The 21,829-nt window shown below is 39.8% G+C and overlaps 1 protein-coding gene across 2 annotated transcripts in view; it reads left to right on the top strand.

Moving 5' to 3' along the window:
* Positions 1 to 843: 843 nt before the first annotated feature.
* Positions 844 to 21,829, top strand: part of SNX9 (sorting nexin 9) — a 60,461-nt gene continuing 39,475 nt past the window's right edge. For both annotated transcript variants that reach the window (XM_082276864.1, XM_082276863.1), the window contains exons 1-3: positions 844 to 884; positions 19,151 to 19,237; positions 21,627 to 21,701. In XM_082276864.1, coding sequence (XP_082132990.1) covers positions 873 to 884; positions 19,151 to 19,237; positions 21,627 to 21,701 — 174 coding nt within the window. In that variant the 5' untranslated portion in view covers positions 844 to 872. The remainder of the gene's footprint in view (positions 885 to 19,150; positions 19,238 to 21,626; positions 21,702 to 21,829) is intronic.

The following is a 21,829-nucleotide window of genomic DNA, read 5'->3' as shown; positions in this document are numbered from 1 at the left end:
ATGAGAAGCTGCACTTTTTGGATGGTGCAGTACCTTGCGTGATCTGCCACTGTATTTTCATATTCCCCTTCTTTTAGACTCTCATCTCATCTCTCCTGCAGGCTGGAAGTCAGGTAGGGTCGCAGTTAGTTTTTTGATATGGTCGTAGTGTGCCCAACAGGAATGCTACCGACCTTGAGCAGCTCCTTGGTGCTTTTTACTGCTGCTGTGCACCAAGACCCGGCTGAAACAGGTCAGGGGTGACGCACAGCTCCCTGACAACTGCGGATGGAGCATGGCCGAGGAAAAAATTGCTTTCCTTGCTGTACAGTTACTTTGAAATTTCCGTTCAAAGGCACCCGAGGGGCACATAACGCCTTCCTGCGGGCTCTCTTCCCCACGCGAGCGAGAATTTGAGGCCAAACTCTGACTACAAAGCGAAGCCCTCTAGGGCACTGGGGGTGGGGGAGGTCCGTCTGCCCCCATCGCCCCTGGGACCGGCCGGGGCGGCTCCCCCGGGGATCACCGCAGCGCAGCGGGTGCCTCCCTCCCCCCGGCCCTGACAGAAAGGCTGCGGGCAGAGACAGCTCCGCCACTGCCTCCGGGTGCCGAGCCGAGCCGGCGGAAAGGGCGGCCGAGGCGGGGGCATCGCGGCGCGGCCACATCAGCCTCCGCCTGCCCAGCGCCGGCGCTCGGCTGCTGAGCCGCACAGCGGCCCCCAGGAGGCGGCGGCGGCGGCGGCCGGGGGACGCTGAGGAGGAGCCGCCTGCGCGGCCCAGCGGCGGCAGCGGGCGGGCCGGACACACCGACCGACCGATCGAGCAGCCGCGGCACGGAGAGAGGGAGGGAGAGAGGGAGGGCAGAGCGGCAGCGCAGCCCGCGCCGGCAGCGCCATGGCCACCAAGGTGAGCAGCGCCCGGGGGTCGGGAGGCGGCGCCGGGGCGCCCTCTGCGCCAGCGGGCCCGGCCGGGCGGGTGGGGGTCCCGCGGCGGACGGGCTGTGTGCCGGGGGTCGGGGGAGCCGCTTCCTCTCCGGCGCCTGCCCCTCGCCGCCGGCCGCGGGAGGGAGGGAGCGCCGCTCTCGGGCCTCGCCGCCGCTGCCCGGCCCCTGGTCGGGGCTCGGCGGGGCAGCGGCGACTCCGGGGCGGGGGAAAGTTGTTTTTCTGCTGTGTTTGTGCCCCGCCGTCCCCACGCCTCTGCGGAACGACCGTAGGGCCGAAGAGCCGCCGGAGGCCGAGTGTGCTGGTCCTGCAGCCCGAGCGCCCCTGCCCCGCTTCCACCGAGCCCGGCGAGTGGCGGGGCGGTGGGAGAGGCCTCGGCCACCCGCGGGCCCCGCCGCCCCGTCCCGGCACCGGCTGCCCCGGCCCGCTCGGCCCCGCGCCCCCGGCACGTCAGGGCAGCTGATGCTGACCCCCTCGGTGGCATCCGGGGCTGGCTGTGCCGGGTCTCTGGTGGAGTCCAGAGTCCGCACTGTGCGACCTCTTAATAGTAAGCTCTGATTTTACACAAGAAAAAAAAAAAAAAAGGAAGTTAAATTGTTCAGTTCTTCAACAGTATCTGCTACTAATGCAACTGTCAAAATTAGCCCATCCTATCTGAAAATATCTAAATAAACAGTATTTGTTTACTATATTGGTTGATGAAAGCACCTCGGCTTGTGTAGGTGTGAGTTAACATGCACCAGCAACTCATCTGTGACTTGTCTAAATATCTCAGGAAGACTTTTTTGGTATTTGAAGTATTACTTTGAGTCACCTGATTCCATTAGTGTGGCCAGCTGTTTAAAAAACTTCCTTTTACTGAGGCGGTTCTCATACAGTGTACTACTTGTGTTGCACTTCTCAGTGCTGAAGAAATTGCACATCTTTAACGTGTCAGATTTAATGTATAAGTAGCTGTCTCTGTAACCATGTAAGCTGATGGTGGCTCATGTTTTAATGAACTTTTTCAGAAGAACAGAGAACTTGATTTTAGGATTCAAAATCACTTAGGCAATTTAAAAATACAGTGAATATAGTCAATATAGTGAAATTTGTGTTCCTTTTGAGCTTTTAGAATATTGTTGATAGATTTGGTTTCAACATTGGTGGGTTCCACTAATTTATGGGATGTGTGTATGAGTAATTTTTAATCAATCTTGCAGGTAGCAAGAAAATTACTTCTGGTGTGCATATACTACATAATACACAGTATGTTAGGCAGATACTGTACTAAACCAGTTTACTGTTTCTCTGCACACTTTGAGGTGCAGTATCCTCATGGGATCCTGTGTTCTGTGCCGAACACGTGATCCATTTTATTCATACGTTTGGAAACATTCACTTTGCTTTTCTTTAAATATTTTTGAGACATTGTGGTCCCAGACGGAAGGGCGTATAATTTCTGACTTCCTAACCTGGACTGGCTTGAAATCAGATGGTGCAGTTTTTTTCATTCTACACATTGCAAGATATGGTAATGTACTTTAACTTGAAGGCTAAAATTGGTAAGTGGTAGTCAGTAAAGAGTTGGTATTTTCTTGTTATTATTTTCTTATGCTGAAACTGAGATCAGTACTGAAGAGCTTACTTAATTTTCTGTGAGCTCTACTCGGGAGATGGGTCCCTCTCTGCAAACTGCCCTGTTTTGGATTGTAATTTGTTCACGTTGTGCGAACGTCAGCTGTAGTAATGGATACATTGTTTTTTTGAGCAGTGTAAGGGCTGAAAAAACAGTTTTTAGGAGCTCGGCCAACAAGCTAGTCATCATTTCATTTCAAAAGTAAATTTTGTTATTTAAATTGTAAACAAACTTCTCACCTTCTGCTTCTGCGCCTTCAGATTTGCATCTTTTTGAAAGAAATATGCGAAGTGTATTTGTATTTTACACAAAATATTAACAAAACTGAACTGTAGGTAGTTGTCTGGAGTATAAATTTTTTGAACTTTAATGGTGTCAAATCCTATATAGCTGATAAGGGTGACTGACAGTCTGGCCTGGCCTGTGCTGTATGGGCTGTTAGCGTTTCCTGTATTAATTCCTGTTTAAACTGGAATATATTTTCCAAGGAAGGCTGGGGGCAAATTCAGTCTAGATTTGAATGCTTTCAATGATGGAAAACCCAGTCTGTCTTTTTTTTTTTTTTTTTTTTTAACATCAACTCTCCTGGTGTTAATGCTTCTTTATTTTGAATCTGAACTTGCCCAGCTTCTGTTTTCAGCTTTATCATTTTCTCTACAATATTTACAAATGCTTGAATCTAGCTGTTAGATTTTGTGAGGATGGAGGATGCAAACAGGGATTTCTTCCATAGCTGGTTTGTAGTCCTTGGCCAGTTTTCTTGCTCCCACTTTGTTAAACAGCAATTAAATTCCTAGAGTTTTCCTGTATGAAGACATGGTCTACAGTTGTGTAATGGGCCATTCAAAATCAGTGCGTTTCTTATTGAAACAATAAAAGCTTTTAGGGGAAAGAACTACTATTTTCATACCAAGAAGCCTTTACTGATGCTTTCCTAGCATATTTGTTAGCTGGCAATTGGTAGGGAGTCTTTTGTCAAAACAGGTTGGGGTGGCTGTAGGCCTCAAGCACTCTGAAGGCTGTGGAGGCTGTGCCTGATGCTGAGAGCTAAGCTAGCAGTGGCCATTGCTCCTTCTCCTTTCTTGCTCCTCATCCCATGCTGTATGTACATCCCAGGAGTCTACTCCAACACTTGTCAGGCCTGTTTTTAAGCTACAGTAAGTTGCTGAAATAGCAAAAAAAATTTACTGAATGGAAGCAGCGGAGCCATTCCTCCAGTTCTAGGGAGTTGCAGTAGTTGAAAGTTTGCTCAGAGCTGATATGGAAGATTGGGTGGGGTGGTATATTTGGGAGGGGGAGACTTTCACAAGGAAGGGTGGAAATATACATGGGAAATGGAGGATCTGAGGCTTCTGGAGGCAGTTCTTTTGTTGGCTAGGTCCTTACTGTAGGTTGGCAGTGGATTTTGTGGTTTGCTCAAGGTTACATGCTCTAAAAACTGAGACAAGTGTTAAACCCTATCAAAATAAGAAAAAAAGAAGATTGTTTAGGAGACTTCCAAAGTTTTGCAGTCATTTAACTGAACCCGACTTCAGAGGTAAAACAATTTCACGTCCACATTTAAGAACCGATGCTTTAAGCTAGATACTTTTATTTTCGATGCTTCCTTCAGAAACAGAGTTAATCTTACTAATTCTTATTTTTTAACTGTGTCACAAATGATGTCAGAAAGTGCCTGAACCTAAAAAATTTTCAAAACTTGGTCACAAGGAAGATGCAGTTTTGTAAATGTCTTTCTGTCATAGTTGCTTACAAAAGCCAAAGATGAGATTGTCATTCTTCTATTTGTTCTTCTGTGATTTCTTTGGCCTTTCCTATTCTTTCCCCACTGGAGTTTGCCAAGTCCCAGCCTTACTCATGCCCTTTCTTTTGTTCTTGAGCTTCATTGAATAGGGAGAGGTAGAAATGTCAGGGAGCAATATGCTGGTTTTCAAACAACATTCTCCCTACCTTAGCCTATTTTTAAACTTATTTATTATTTTAACATGTAGGCAAGTCCTTTTCTTGAAAAGGCTGATTTTTAGCCATTTGTTAAGCCCTGATTTTGGAAGGAAGTGATGTTATTGAGAAAACTGAATAGGCTATGGGCAAGACAGTTCTTCTAGAACCTGTGCTGCTAACATGTGGTGAGAGTTTTAATTTAGAAGTTGAAACTAGGAGCTGATTTATTGGAGTAACATCATGATGTTGGTGACATTGCTTTCCCAAGAGAGGTGTTTCATAAGGCAGCTGTTGATAAGCTTCATGAAGTTAGGCCTCTCTTATTGTCAGTACCAACAGTTTTTTCTTTATAACTTTAGGGACACTTATATTCCACCATTATGTTCTTGATTGTTCGATGGTTTGTCTACTTTGAGGACTCATTTATCTGGTTCTGGTTTTAGGACTGGGCCCTTTTTTATGGGAGATGAAAGCTTAGACTGAAAATTCTGTTCTTTAAAGAAGATACAATGTAACAATACTTCTAAAACAAGGAAATGCTGTTCAAGACTTTCTGTCCATCTAATCATGTTGGATTTTCTCTTGTGAATATCACTGGCCAGGTATAGTTGAATTCATCATGGTTCTTGCAGTTGTGGTGAGGGAAGGTCATGATTTACAGGTGAAAATTTCAGGTAGGGAATGGTAATAGCACATTAGACTTAAGGATTATTATCTTTAAGTGTGTATTCTTCCTTTCATCTTTCTTTTTCATTCTCCATTGTTCTCTAAGCAGTGTAAGGCTTCTCAAAGAAGTCCCACATTTTCCATTATACCATCACAAATCTGTATGTTTTCATTGAGTTGGTCAGAAACAATTCATTGTTCTGATTTGCGCTGGGAAGTGAAGCACCCCTCTGTGCTAAACCCTCCAAAACACCCAGACTTTGTGTTCTGTTAATCTACATTTTGTATTTTCCTAACTTTGGAAGTAGACTCCTCTCGCAAATCCATCTTAAGGGAAGATTCAGTTAATAAATCTTAACACATCTGTGAGTTGGGATGATCCTCTAGTATGCAGATCACGTCATAATCCATTCAACATGTTCCATTATCTAATTCAGCAGAACAAGACATAAAGAAAAAATGAGATCACAGTTGATCTATATATGTAGGATGTGATGGAACAAAATTAGTTAGGTGAAGTAACAATTTTGATTTTATGGTCTAATCATGTGAAATGTTGTTTGGGTTTTTTAGGCAATTATTAAGTAGATGCGGGGATACTTCCTAGGGCTTTTTAGATTATTTTGGTTTGGTAGTTTGTTTTTTAAGGGGCAGTGAGATAGCTAGAGAAGGTGAAAATGTTTGGTAATGCAGATTGGCCACAGATTCCTGACCTATTGGAGGAGTAAGATGTTAGGATGAATGTGAGAACCGATATGGTCTTATTTTATGAAGACACAGGTTTTCTGTTCTTTTGTCTTTCTGTCAGGCCTTATGCTCTTTTAAAGGTTCAGTGATATGTGGTTTGTGTTGCATTGCAACAATTACAAGTTCAAGGTTTCTCATTTCTGTGCTGGAAAGCTGGGGAGCTGGTAAGACTCTGTGTGATGCTGTGCTTGAGTAATGATTCCTCTGACTCAGTTTTTCAAAGTTATTTTGAGCACCTAGGCATTGAGTCATCAGAGACTCATTACCAGAGGTCATCATTTAAAAGCATGATTACAGCAGCTAAAGAGAAGGAAGTCTGGTATCAGATGTCATAAGCTACATCTGGTTTATAGATTCAGGGTTTCAGATTTTCACTCTGGCAGAATTTCTCTGTATATTGATTTTATTTCAGCAATAAGTCTTTACAGTTAACTGTAGTTTCATAAAAAAGTTTATTTTATTCCATTCTTTCAAGGTTTTCCTGTGAATTATCTTCCTCCTCAGATTTTCAGGTCTTGAAAAAACTCTTAGAAGAGTGTATGGATATTCAATAAACTCCTCCTTATTTGATTAGGGCATCTGCCAAATTTCAGAGTTTACAGAAATCACCAAGGTAAAAATCATTTGAGAATTTTGCGATTTCAAATATGTGGGTTCCCTCCTGTATTAAACTTACAAGCAATTGCAACATTGATGGTGTTGGAAGCAGTCTTGCAAAACATTTTAAAAGCAGGTAATAGAGAAGAGACTGTAAATAGTGGGAGTGATTTGTTTCAACCAGCCCTGCAGTCGGACAGACGGGCATTTAGATATCTAGAATTATTTTAAGTAAATAGCTATTGCAGTGTTCAGCATTTAAAGCTAAACCTCTTCTATTTCAAGGCATGTTTCACAATTGCAATTGCATCCAAACTCACTTGACACTTCTTGGAGGGCTGAAAATCAGAGCTTGTGCTTTTATTTTCTTTAGTTGTATTGCTGCTTTCTCAGCAGTTTATGATTGGAAGGGAGCTTCCCAAGTAACAGAAAGTTCAAACAACAGAGCAATCTTGTAGTAGTCCAAGAAGCAAAATTCAAGTGCTACTGAAGAGAAAAAAAAAAAAAAAAAAGCATATTGCTTACTGGAAATTTTAATTTAAACTCAGAGCCTTATCATTTTTTTTCCAAAACAGTCTCTATCTTTGAGCTTCATATGAATAAGAAGCCTCTGTTAAAAAAAAAAAAAAAAAAAAAAAAAGACATTTAAGATCAGAATCATTTAACTTTGATAGATAGTCATCTGTGAGACCCATAGTAAGGGGAGAAGGACACAAGGGACAGCTCTTCTTGTAGGGAGCTGCCATTATGCAGCCTGACCCAGCTGTTGTGTAGTTGCGAGGAGGCATTCAGGACATGGCAAGGTATGAAGGGCACATGAGCTGTCCTGGGCACTGCTGGTAACAGGGTGTGTGCTCATCGAAGTGTGCTGGGTAAAGTCAAACCAGTGACTTTGTGTGTGAACTTCTTTTTTTGTGGGTAAAAGCTCTATTTCCTCCTATATTTTGGAGCAGCTCTTCCCCCAGGTCCTGCCCCTTAAAGGAAGCCACTATACAGGAGGGGTTTCCAATGTGCAAAATAGGTGGCTGGAAGGAGGAGGAGGTGGTGAGAAGGCAGGCAGTGCAGTTTGTGGGAGGTCTCTGGGGAGTCCCAGCAAAACAGCTGCTTCTGGGGACAGGCAGCCATGTCTGGCCTGGGGTTTCTGCAAGTGGGACATGCCCAGGTGAAATCATTCAGTCTCACTCTTGTGAAACAGTGGGACTGGTGTACAACTGGTTGATGGGTGTTCTTTCTTACTACTTTGAGGTACTGATTTCTGCTCTGAGCTGCCATCTGCTCCTCCTTGGCAAGGGAACTGTTGTGCTTTTATTTTGTATATTCATATGGTATCTCTGTTTAAACACAGTAGGTTTTGGACTTGCTTTTGCTTTTCCCAGCCTTCTGAAACTGCAGTTCTCAATGTTCAGAGCAAAAATAAGTTGTCATCTCAATTCAAACAAAGTGTTTGCTTTCCTGGTTGATAGAACAAAATGGCTAATTTTAAAGATCAGCCATAAAAATTGTCTTAGAATAGCTTTAAGCTGTTTCTCCCTTCTGTATGAGGATTTTTTTTTTCCACTACAGTGATTATATAAGTGGTTTCCAGAAGAAAGACTACTGATATAAGACTATTACATTTATTGTTTCTTCTAGTTCTGATTTAAATTCAAGTATTGCCTGGAGAGCCTATACAATTCATCTTTCTGCAGCAGTAAGGCAATGACTGATTAGGTGCTTCACCCTATACCTTCATCAGATTTGAGAGTGAAGCTTAAATATTTTATTTCCACTGCATTAGTCCTGTTTTGGCGGGTCACGGTTTAATTCAGTAACTGAATATTGCAATTACATAAGATAATATAATGTAATTAGTGCTTACCTAGTTACAGCACAGTTCTTTCAGCAGGATTGTAATTTCCTTCCTTAATTGCCCTATATTTTTCTTCTGAAAATTATTGCTTGTGGAATACAAAATTAAGCATCTTCCTTGTTGCAAATAACTAGACCACAGTCTTGGAAGTTTGTATGAAGGTTGTTGAATTACATTTTTTTTATCAACAGCTCTGTCACATTCTGTCAAGCTGCCAAATTTTCTAGTAATTCATGAGGAAGCAGAAGTTCTAATTTTCTTTTCAGACTTTTTTGATGCTTTCTGTCACTGTAAACGTTGCTGGTACAAGAAAAGTTTGTGAGGTGTCCTGTCAAACTTTAAATGTTGCATGACTTAATCCAGTTCTGTCATTCATTATCTCATTATCTCTCTTTTTTGTTTTGTTTTGTTTTTCTGATGCATCTGTCCAGGCTTTTTTTTTTTTTTTTTTTTTTTCTTTTCTTCTTTGTCTTAAAGTGGGATAGGCCTACACTGGTAGTGTGCACATTGCATTAAATTGCAGATCATTAATGTCCAGTTCATGTGCTGGGTGTTCTCTGGCCAGGTCTAATGACTGAGCTTTGCTTATTTGAGCTGCCATTTATCATGAAATGAAATTTGTAACTTTACAGGGTCTTGTACTTTTCTACGCTGCCAATAGAAAAGCCTAAAATAGCTGTAGGCTTGGATACTTAAGAACCCCAAAAAAGTGAACCTTGCCCATTTCTAGAATAAAGAAGATTCATCTGATAAAATGGTAATGCATTTATGTTGGTGTAACAGTTTCCTTACTTGCGTTCATAAACTATAAGTAAACATAGGCTTTCACATAGCAGTGCTTCTAATAAGAACTAAGAGATAACAAAACATTAGTATATTGATTAATGCTGGTTACTCAAGTGACAGAGAATTTAGCAGAATTCCATGTGGAGAGTTCATCCTGCTGCGTTTCAGATTCCTTCCCAGCTGCTTTCAGTGAGCGTGCTATTGAGCACGTGTTTTCCTATTAATATTTACCAGTGTTTGGGACTTCAGAGTAGTACAGCTATTCCATTCTGTATTTTATGGATGAAGTTTTATTTGAAGTAGCATCATTTTAACATGCACTTAGTTTGCTTTGCCGGGTATTCGTTTGCTTATACTGTGCATGTGGTGTATTGAGATGCACAATGTATAATAGTGTGCTGAGTCTGAAAGGGCTTGAAGTTCGCTAGATAACCTTCACAAAACTTTGTCCCTCTCCAATTATTAGGATAATTACTAATTTTTTCTGATTTCTGGTCTCGTAGAGGCAGCACTATTGTGTGACTACAAGCTGTCTTAATGAGTAGGTCACAATGTGGCGATTTTTCTGGTGAATGCTGCTGGATTTTTCTGAAACCTTCACATCTTACTGGCTTTGTTCTTTGGGGACAGAACTGTGAGGGTGCAATACTGATGGCTTTAAAGTTTCAGGCAAACATCAGGGGACTTGGCACAACAGGATTCTGAAACATGCCATTAAGTATTGGTTCAGCAAACAGTTGCAAGTGTTGCAGTTTGATTTCAGAGACTCCGTAATGATAAATCTAGGCAGCGATTTTAATCACACTTGAAATAAATGCATCCTGCCTAACATCCGTAAATACAAACCCATGCTGTACTTACTGCAGTTATTACTTGCTGTAGTCGTGGTGAAACTGGAGTTAATGTTCTCAAATTTGAAATTGTTGAGTCCCCAGTTTGTCTGAGATCTGGAAAAGGTTGGTATTCAGAAAGGAAAACACGGGGAAGTCTGGGCACTTGGAGCAGGGCAGTAAATTGATTCTGAAAAAGATCTGATATCACTGGAGCTCCTCACTCATGGTAGAAGTTTTGCAGTACATTTTTAACTGAAAACTGGTTTATAAGTAATATTTTAAACAAGAAAAAAGCTTTTTAGGTGCTTAACCCAACTGAAAGCTCAGATATGATTCAGGGGAGCATCTGAGTCAGTATTTGGAAATATCTCTAAATCACATGGGTGTCTTGAATGTATTTCTGCAACTGAATTTCCCTTGCTTCAGTATTGCTTGGGTGCATGGAGATTCTGTTCTTGGGTCTGAAAATACCCCATAAATAAGTCAGTATGAACACACCAAAAGGTAACCAAGCACCTCTTTTAAATAGTGCATGATAGTTATTCTGAAAATATCAGAATTTGAATGCTGCTTTTTTAAACCACTGAACTGCTTATAGATAAATCTCAGACTTTAACATTTTAAAGCGCTGTTGTAAATCTGGAAAACATTGCAGTTTCTCTTTGCTTTTTTTCATGCTCTGTGGCATCTACCCACCTGAGTTATAACTGCATGGAAAGAAGCTATAATTTGCTTTAACACCTTAAGATTTTAAGATCTGTTATATTCTAAGACTTTTAAGAGAGCTTAGTCATATAACCATTTTAGACCTCATTCTGCATCAATGACTTTTAGTCCCATATGCTTGAGCTGAACAAGAGGCCTCCTGTGTAGGAATTCACTTGAATACAAGTTCTTGGCATGCATTCTGCCTGTAGTGGTGGCCAGGAGACATTTCAGTGGGCTTTGGGGTGTACTGATGTTTGCTTACAGGTAGACAGCTATAAAGAAGGTCATGTTCTGTGAATCAAAAATAAAATGTGTAACAAAAAATGAGTGGGACTAGCTTGAACAGAGTTCAGGTGGTCTTTCATGACCAAAAAATTATTTTCAGCCAGACAACGAAGTCTTGTGTGGTAGAGCTAATCTGTCCTCACTGAGGAAAGCCCAAGTTGCTGAGGAGGCTAGTAAGCTATTGTCTTTATTACTACAGAAAACATTTCCAAGTCTCTTTAACACTTGAAAACTTGCCTAGACACTTCTTTCTTACACAAAATCATACAGAAATGGTTTCAAGATAAGCTTATTACACTTTCATTCTAGAAGTGCCAGTAGTTTAAACCACATGCATGTTGGTGGGAATTGGGTATTGCCTTGCTGTCCCTTACCCTATAAAGGCTTCAGACTTTGTATTTTGTACTTTTTGGAAACTCTTCATGTTCTGTTATCAATTCCAATATGAGATAGGCCTTTTAATCCAGTGTGAATACTTAATTAAATACCTGCCTGAAATACTGTAGGCACGTGCAGCTTCTGAGGCTGAAGAGATCTCCTTGTTCTGCATCTGTCTGCAAGCATGTTTTACTAGCAGGAAGAAGTGATGCAAGTCCTTGTTTCTTAGCTTTTTGTCTGTGTTTACTTTCTAATGTGCTTATAGTCAGTATGGTTGACTTCAAATTATTAGCTGCAGGCTAGTGAGCTTATTTTTGAGTTGAAAAATTGCTCAGAGGAAAGTGAGCCAGCAGGTCAAGAGACATTTTTAATGTGAATTTGTAGAGTAATGTGAGGATCCAGCAGTTACAGCTGGTGAGGGAACTTGGAATAATGATACCTGGATATTGTGATCTCTCTTCATCCAGAAGTGGAGTTCTTTACTGAACTTAGTTTCACTTTTTGGATGAGTTTGCTTTCAATTCTGATGTTGCTGAAAGCAGAACACAATTGTATTGAAAAGAAATTTAATACTAAAGGGAGGTTTTAAATAAACAAGTAAATTCTATGTTTTGCTTATTGTTTAATTAAATCATAGTATAAAATGTTCCAGTTTCTTCAGACTAGTTTTCTAGGCAGATGTTGAGCACATACACAAGAAGTGATGTCTAGCACTATACAAGCAATATACGTTTTCTCCAGTTGCTCTATATTAGTTAAAAAGATAAAATTAGTGTCTCTTCTTCATAATAATAAATCTTTATCACTTAACTGGCAGTTTCTAGTATAATGTATAATCTCTTGAATTCCCAAGGTACTGTTTCTGTAGAAGTCTGTCTTAGAAGACAGTGTCCCTAGTGTCCTCTTATGCTTCTATTGTCATTTTTCAATCTGTTTCTTGTCTCTTAAGAAAGCCTGTGAGAGGAGCATGTAGGCATTTCTTTACCATAGGCAGAACAGAGAGTAGCTGCCTCTCCAGGCTGAGAGTCATAGGCACTTGAAGAGCCACTTGATATTTCTGCATAGGCTGTCCAAATGCACATTTTGCCTTGCAGTCTGATAGAGTGTGTTTGAGGGACTAAAATGAAAAGGCATATTTTGTCAAGTCATAGCCCCAGATGTTTCCTTTATTAGTGGTTTAAATGTTTTTTATACTTTCAAGGCCAGGCTGGATGGAGCTTTGAGCAGCCTGGTCTAGTGGAAGGTGTCCCTTCCCATGGTAGGGTGGTTGGAAAAAGATGATCTTTAAGGTCCATCTAACCCAAACCATTCTGTGATTCTGTGATTCAGTGTTGCAGATGATGCAGTGAAAATCTCTTCAGACTTGGAGTACTTAGCTTTTGAACAAGCTTAGATTTCAGGATAAAGGGTAGGAAAATGATTAGATCTGCCTAAATGTTAGCCACTGTTGGAAGAAAGCTGGTGTCCTCAGTCCTCTTGAGATGGGAAAGATGTGAGGGGCTCCTGCCTGTATTCCTGTATTTATACTGTTTTTCTGGACATTTTGGACACCAGCTCTTTTAAACTTCTTGCAGTATTCTTTATGATATCCACAGTGGAACTTAGCATGTGTTTTGACCTGTGGAGAGTTTTTTCAAAGATGCATTGATTAAAACATGGCAATTTAAGTAGTCCGTTTGTGAATGGTGAGACAAAACAATGGCTAAGCTGTCATTTAGATACATGCCTACCCGATGTCTTCCCTGGACCTTCACTGGTGCAGTGAAGACAGCAAGGGGTTTAATGCTTCTGCTTCAGCTGATAACAAGTCAGATGTCTTGCACTTGTTCTAAGCAGTAAAATACCTAAAAACCAGTAGTTTTTTACAAACAGTAATCAGAGGGGAAATTGCTGTGAAAGATCAAACAGTACAGAAAAAAAAAGCAAAAATAATTTTAAGTTAATTGCCTGTTGTTTGCAGAGTATTGTCACTTTTTAAATTAAATGCTTCATTTTGAACCATTTTTTTGGATGTAATCAAAAGATACTGCCAATTTCTGACCTGGTGTGTTTGCAGCTAGGTTTTTATTTTTATTATTTTCTTTCTGCTTTCTCGATTTCTCTGATCCTGAGATCCCAACCTGTATCCCAGGTATGCTATTTCTGTTTTGTTCTTTTAGAACTGCCCTTGAGAATGAATATTTTATTTCTAAAAATAGTATTTGTGGGTAAAAGTTATTCTGAAAAAACCTAGTACAAGAAACCTCACAAAAATGTATTAAAAAACCAAAACCAAACCCACATCTAAATAACCTATAGAAGAGAACTAATAAAACAAAGTCTGGGAAGAAAGATATGCATTTTCCTCTTTTGTGCTTCCAGCTGGGATCAACATACTGCTTATCACTATTTCACAAGCACTGGATTTCAAAGGCTTATGCTTACTAGACCTACTCAAGAATATATGTATTAACTGAAGCAGTTTTGTAGCAAACTGTTCTGACGTTTATTCATAACAGATGTGTTACTGGAGTTACTTGAGGTAACCAAAAGCCCTTTGTTGTTTATCCCAGCTGAAAGCTAAAGCTGCTATCCTAGAAGAAAAGTTCATCTTCTTACTGACACAGCCATTTAAAATTTAAGGACTTAACTTGTTTAGAGCCAATGCTAATGATTAACGTTTCTTTATTTTTAAATTTTTTTAAATTTTGTTTTTGACATTCTGCCAGGATTCCCAAATTATGTTTTCTGCTCTTCCAGTGGATGCAGATTTCAGTGTAACCTGCACTTGTCTGCCTCATATACTTCCCAAAATACAGAAATACGGAATTTGATCCTCTTTCTGTGAATATGGGAACTGCTGCCACCAACATAAAGTGTTGCCATCCTGCTGCTGTGATACAGCAGTTGTATTTGTGACAGTGGCACAAAGCAATTGAAACCTGTGAATCCCTGTCTCTTGACAAGAGCAGTGCAGGGTGGTTGAAGCACTGAACTGCTGAAGTGCTAACTGTGAAGAGGAATGTGTGCAGTTATGGGCATTTCATGCTATGAAACTTCTGTAGATATTTCCTTTGTACTATTTGCCACTGCCAGCTGACCAAGAAAAGTTGTGGTAAAAGTTTCCTAAATTGTAACACATGGTTGAAACAGATGTTTCTGTAGAAGTCTGTCTTAGAAGACAGTGTCCCTAGTGTCCTCTTACGCTTCTATTGTCATTTTTCAATCTCTTTCTTGTCTCTTAAGAAAGCCTGTGAGAGGAACGTGCAGGCATTTCTTTACCATAGGCAGGACAAGGTAATTACAGGTGTAACACAAGATCTCTTCCTAATACCAGTGAAGTCCTGTGCACACCATTTTCAAAGGTGTGTCCAATTTTTGAGTGGCTTCTCCAATTTTAGTGCGATAAAGCATACTTTGATGCAGAGCTGTTGTGTTGCAGTCAGGAAGTCCAGCATTACAAAAACATTTTCCTTCAGAAGTGTGAACTCAAAGAAAAAGCAGTAGTCACGCTCTGTGGGTTGTTGATCACTGATCTCAAGGAAGGCTTGGGCAGGGAAGCTGTTGTAAAAGCTGCTCTGAGCACATCTGATATGCATTAGGTGTTAGCCTGTCCGCTTATGGCTGGTGAGGAATATACAGGGGCTTTCGCTGTCCTTCTCCATGGCAAAGCTATCCTGCAGGTGAACTGCAATGCAGGAGAGTGTGGTCCTGTGTACATCAGGATTGTTCAGTTTCAGGGTCAGCTGCTTTTCCATCTCAGCCTAGCCTTGAGTGAAACATCTTGGAAAAGGCAGAAAGATTCTTCTCATGAGAAATAGATGTTTCTGTTGCTTTATCACCTCTTTCAAGATTCTGGGGGCCATGCAGCAGGAGCCAGTGGATCAGGAAGTCTGCAGAGATCTTGGATACTCATCTAGTAACTTAGTGAAGTGACAATGTAACCTTTCATTGGAATTTTATTTTAATGACTTTTGCTAGGCAACTTCCTTCTCACCTCATTTATGCTGAAGAGTCTTAACACTGACAGGTATAGTTGCATAGTCTTATGTTTGCTTTCAAAAATAAGTTGGGAAATACTCTTGGTTTTTTGTTGTTGGGTTTTTAATATTACAGAAAGAAGAGGGAAGTGCTCAACTCAGACAGAAGTAATGGAGGAAAGCTAAGTCTGCTCCAGACCTGCAGAGGAATAATACTTTCACTAGTCTACATACTGCCTTTCAGTGTGAGGAATCTTTGGTGTTTTAATATTCCTAGGCATGATTCTATCATAATTCTAAAAAGACAGTAATGATGATTGCTTGCAGTGCTTAGAACTTCTCAATGTTGGGAGGCTTCACACTGTAGTAAGTCAGTAAATCTGTAAATTGGGAAACTACAGTCCAGTTGTATAACTACAGCAGGTAGAACCAGCTCTGTAACACTGAGAATTGCCAGTTTCCTTTTTATTTCCTTCTCTTTATTACAATCTAAATATCTATATCCATACTGCTGAAGAGAGAAATTTTCCTTTACCTCTTACTGGTTTCCCCCATCTTGGACTTGTAGAGAAAACTGCTGGCTCCCTCTCATTCCGGAGAAACTGCAATATATGCCAGAGGTGCAGAGATGCTGGGGATCAGAGAGCCCTTTCCCTCTTGGCATGTGCTGCTGCAGGGTTCTGCTTAATCCATGCCAGCCTTTTCTCACATGAGGAAGCATGAAATGAACGTCAGGATGTGTTCCAAACTCCCAGTGCAAATGTTCTGCTTCCACCTGAGCAAAGAAAGAGGGGTTAGCAGGGTGTTTTTTCTCAAAGGAACTGACAAAACCACCTCAGAAACCAGATCTATTTGTATCTTGGAGCAGAGGTGGTGGTGGGAGAGGGAAGATATACATGCAACCAGTAAAAGATACTAATTTTCTTATAGCTAATAGATTTATTAATGGTTCTTTCTTGTTTTGCACGTTTGCAGTATTCTGTAAATGAATATTCCACTAACAAAATATTTTAATTTCTGAAGTTCCTGTAACTCTTGGACTGTTTGATCCTTTTGTATGTGATCAGAAGTAAATATGAAACACAACAGTTACTGTAACAATTTTTTTTTTTCTAAGCTGTGCTTTGAAGAAGTTGTGTTTGTAGTGTTCATTCTGTGACCTGGAATTCATCAGAGATTCCCATTTTATGAATATTCAAAGTGTCCCTAAGCTTAGCTCTAATATTCAGCGTATATATTGCAGTGCCCAGGAGCTAAAATCCTTTTCTTGTTAAATGCTTTTTTCCATGCCCATTTGCAATTTTGCATGAGTTGCAAAGATCTATCTTTTAAGTCCTATCTGCTACTTGGACATAATATTTGTGGCCAGAAAGAAGGAAAAAGCTTATTGGAAAGTCAAACCATTTTCCATTTTATAGTATTTTGGAACTGATTGTCAGAAATTTAAATAGAGTTGAGGCTGATGTATCTGCCTAGGGAAAGGCTAGGGGGTTTTCCATTGTTAGCCGTACACTTATTGATTGAGAGAAAACATTTAGTCACTTAGTGTTACTTACTTTGGAATTGGTTGAGTTTATACTATTTTCCCCATTAAATCTCAGCAGTAGGAGGGTAGTGTTAAAGTTTACTTGCCAGAAGTTCTTAAGGTCTTCATTTCCAGCCTAGGCAAGTGAGCCTAGAAATGCAAGTGAAATGGAGAGTACTGGCAGAAAAAGATGAGGAATGTATTTGACATGTCAATATACAAACCAGATTTCAGATGTACCTCAAATTCTTAATGCTCTGTAATAATCCATGTCTGTAGCATTGCAAATATCTTTCTTTTTTTTTTTTTTTCCCAAGTTGTTAAACTGCAGGAAGCAAGGTTTGTTTGTAATTTTTTTCCCCTGTTTTCTACTTTTTCTAACAACTTTTGAAACAGGGATCCAGAGCAGGTGAATAGGTGGACTTTGGCATAATGACTTTATTAAATTCTATATATCTGTTTTTTCCTTCTCTACAAACTGAATACTTCCATTTTTTTTGTTCTGAGTAACTTTTATTTCACTGCTGTATCTGGAGAATCTAGTATTTGCATCTTTTACTAGACAGAAATATATTTTACCTTTCCAGTCTGGTCATTACTGGGGATGTTTTGCCAGTTTTTCTGAAGGCTGATAAAATTTATCTTTTGCCTTTGTCCTGGTAAACTCATCATTCCTGTGAATAGAATTCAATACTATGGTGAATTACTTGAAAAAGGCTCAGAAGACTCCCTGGTTAAGAAAGTTGCTTTCCCCTTGATTCAGATGCCCAGCATCTGAGTTAAATTGACTTGCAGAAAGTGGACAAATTTTGGTAACCTGCTGTAAAAAGGACATGTTCAACACCTCCATCTACTGCTTTTGAGGGAAGAACTCTGGAGAGTGGTGCTTTTTACACCCCTGCTTAAAATATTCTTGTATTTCAATAGGTGCGTGCTGCTTCTCTTCAGTTTACTTTTTAAGGAAAGCAAGGCAGCTTATTCTTATATTTCCATGGAGGCCAGATGTCTGCTGGAAAGAAAGAAGTCAGTTTTATTATCGAACACAGTTTTTGCCTCTTCATCTCAGTTTTGTGTGGCATAATCTGAAAGTGCTGAAAGCCTCCATTCTAAGGGAAAAGCTTTCATGCAAGGGAGCGTTCAGAGCGCTTAGGAGACGTGGTTTTCTGCAATGTTGTGCTGCTGTAGTGGAGAAGACCAAGTGTTTGATTTGTTGTGCACATGGTTTGGGATTAGATTTGTCAGCTGAACAGCTGAAATGTGTGTTTTTTCTCAGATCTGTTTTTATTTACACTGAAGTAAAGTATCTTTTGACCAGCCAGAAGTATTTCCACATGCTACTCATGAAATTAAAATGGGGGGGGGGGGGGGGGGGGAAAGTTCTGTTTTCCTCTGGTTTTATGTCAGAAGATGTGTATAGGTGAGGATCATAACAACATCCAGTTTTGAGACAGGCAAGACTTGATGGTAAATGTCTGTCCTTTGGTATTTTTTTTTCCTATCACATAGCTTACTTTCAACAGAAATTATTTTATTGTCTCCTTTGACAGAAAATATTACTTTTTGTTTCATTTCTTTTTCTTCCCCTCACCCTCCAAGTACAAGAGGGGAAGAAAAAAACCCTCACTTCGGTACACTGAATGATGTTATTAGTAAAACCAAGTGTTTCAAACATTTCTTTATGTGGTATAGTAGCAGAGTCAGTGCTCAGCAAAGCCTTTGTATATCTAAACACTTAAAATTAGGTTGGCTTTATTTTTCCCTCCCTCCTCATGCCAGATATAACAGACCTATTGTCACTGCTTGTTTCTGCATTTGCACAGTTCTTCCCATACAGAGTCTCAAAACATAATTTCACATATTACATTTTATGCACAGCAGTGGTTACTTACATCTGCAGTTACTTTTTTTTTCTGAATTGCTTGCTCTATGAAATACTTCCCTTTAACCAAATTTTAGTTGGAATATGTCTTGTATTAAAAAAAAAAAAAAAACCAAACGGAATTGTTTTCTAAAGTTAGAAACCTTTCCTTCTTCCCCTGGAAAAAATTGTACATATAATTCTGGACATGACAGAGAACAACCAGTCTTAAATCCTAGTGGTAAATTATCCCCAAGAAGCTCCACATGAGATTTTTATCTTTTAAAGTTGTTGTTACTGTTGAGTTTGCAGTTCAGATCTAGGAAATGTCAGCTTCCTGTGTGCTGAGTTGCTCTTCGTACATTCAGCCTTTTCCCACTTACTATTTCTGTAGGTTAAGGATAATTTGTGCTGATACTTCCTTCATGAAATCTTCTACATTAGCTGGAAGCTTCACTGTTACATTCTTTTCCACATACAGGCTCGTGTTATGTATGATTTTGCTGCTGAGCCTGGAAACAATGAGCTGACTGTCAGTGAAGGGGAGATCATCACAATCACCAACCCGGTAAGAAAACTGAGATGGAATCAACTTCAGTGCACTTCCCTGACCTACTTCTACCAGCAGATGGAAGAAAAATGGTGCTGGGTGACATCTGAAAGCCCTGGCTATCCTGCCCTGAAGAATTAGCAAAAAAACTGAATACAAAGAATTTTCTAATAATCTTGTGGAAGCAAATGCAATGTCTTGGAGAATAGGACCTCCTCAAACTGTGCCCACACACTTAAGAATGTGCTTGGCTTTGTTTTCCTCTAAACAGAGCTGAGAGACAAGGAAGAGGAAGGAACTAAGGATGGTGATAGCCTTTACATCTGAATGCCTTGTCTTTTTTGTGTGTGCTTAATATTGCCCATTTTGTGTGTATGTAATCTTTCAGGTGTTTGCCACTTGCATTTAAATGTGACATCTAGCTCACTTCTAGGTTCTGAGTTTCTTAGTCAATGATTTCAGCATTCCAAGTTTGCTAAAGAACTCGCTACAAAAATTTGTTACTGGATTTGTGTGTCCTTTCATAATTAAAGAAATACAGACAAGGTATAGGGAAGAAACGGTGACAATACTATCATAATGCTATCAAGGTGTTAAATGAATAGGACTTTTGAGCACTGATTTTTGATTTATGTGCACATTTTGAATTTCAGTGCACTTTAATTGTTGTATATAATTCTTACCCTTGGTAACAAGGTATTAGTTGATTCTGCTTTGATTTTTGTGTAATGGTATGACTTAGTGAATAGACTTGCCTTTTAAAACAAATACAAACAAAACCTGCTTGATCTTGAAGCCAGATTTTATTTATCTGTTTATATAGAACACATGGATTTTGCAGAATAAACATAATTCTTTGAAGATCCTAGTCGTGTAATCCTGATAATTTTTAGTTTCACTGATCTTAAATACTTGAAGCAGATATTTAATAGAGCCAGCACCCTCTTGGAGAGTGTGCTATTGCAGGGGTAACATTTTAAATAAAGTCAGGAGCTTAATGCCATCTCACAAAAGTAAGACTAAATGTAAGTAAATAGATCACCACTTTTAAGCTAGTTCTCACTAGCTTAATCTGTGGTTTAAGGCAGTGTGCTCAAAACCAATTGAAACTTTATTTTCTGCTGTCCATGATAAATTGCCACAAAGGCTCTTGATCTTTTTTGGTATGATTAGATGGCAATAGCATAAGTCATGCAAGTCCACTGATGATTGCTTTTAAGTGTAGCAGTGCAAATAGGACTTCTGGCTCAAGATGTCATTGCTCTTGCAATTTAACAAAGCTAGTTGAATTTATAATCTGAGATGTCTAGTTATTTTTGTGTTCTTGAGTATTAAGCTTTTAGGTATATAAGAAAAAAACAAATGCAGGTTGTTATTTCACTAACTGCTTGATCTTTACTGCATAAAATCTTGAATACATAAGCAGGCTTCTCCTTACAAAGTGCAGGATTACATAAAATTTTGAAGTGAAAGAACAAAATGGGGAATAACCAAATACTTCAATTAAAAAAAAAATTAAGAAAACCTAAAATTCAGTAGTTGCTGTCTAGCATATGTGTCTCCAGTTTTCATCTGTGAGCTAGCTTGACATGTAGCTGTGTGTTCCCTGAACAGCTTGATTTAAACCAGAGCTGGCTTATTCCAGATAGTGTTGTCCTGGAATTAACTTCACTTAACTGCAAAGGTCTGCAGAACTTTCTTAGTGTATGTAGAGTATGTGTTTAAAAAACCCCAAACAATATCAGGATGTCCCACTGAGATCAGAGCTGAACTGTTGTTAGTTCTTTCTAAACTAATAGCATAAGACTGCCTCTGAAAAGAAATGTGAAGCAGAAAGAGTGTCTCCAGATCTTACATGGCATGTGGCTCTTTTAATCTTGAGAATAGCCTTAATATTTCTGTGGGTGGTAGCTCTCACTCATCACACATCTCTGCACCTTCAATAAATGAGGCAGAGGTTTTACAAATATTACTAACAGCTAAATCCTTTGAGTCTTGTTTCTTTATAGTCTATTGATTAAAATTAATTCTTTGAAACTGATATACTAATAGCTGTGTTTTTCTGCAGTCTGTGGTCAGACAGTTGACTGTGGTTTCATAAATGATCAGAAGTGGTGAAAAATCAATCATTTTCCCCTTCATGCTTGTTAAAATCTAAAGTCCACAATAGCTGTGTAAAACCAGCACGCTCTGCGTTGTGTTTAAATGAGTATCTGCTGCTTCAGCAGCTTTTAGTGAGTTTGTTCCACAGTTTCACAGTCATAACTGTGTTTTGAACATTGGCAGCAAGACAGTGCTTCCTGCTGAGCATTTGACATTTGACAGCGAGACAGTGCTTCCTGCTGAGCTGTTTGAAGCATGTTGTAGGATCCATCTAGCAAAATTATTTCTGTATTTCTTCTTTTAGGATGTTGGTGGAGGCTGGTTAGAAGGAAAAAACAGCCAAGGCGAGAGAGGACTGGTTCCAACAGATTATGTTGAGGTAAGTGACTACACTGCTCTGCGCTAAGAAAGCAGAACTGTGGAAAAGGCCACCCTCTGGTTTGCTGACCAGACTGAAATGCTCAAATAGAAAGCTTGTAATACATAATCTCATTGTAACAACTGTAG

Source organism: Coloeus monedula, assembly GCF_965178545.1.
Source record: "Coloeus monedula genome assembly, chromosome: 2".
Taxonomy (NCBI): domain Eukaryota; kingdom Metazoa; phylum Chordata; class Aves; order Passeriformes; family Corvidae; genus Coloeus; species Coloeus monedula.
Note: the sequence above shows the minus strand (reverse complement) of the source record. Positions and strands in the feature narration are given on the sequence as shown.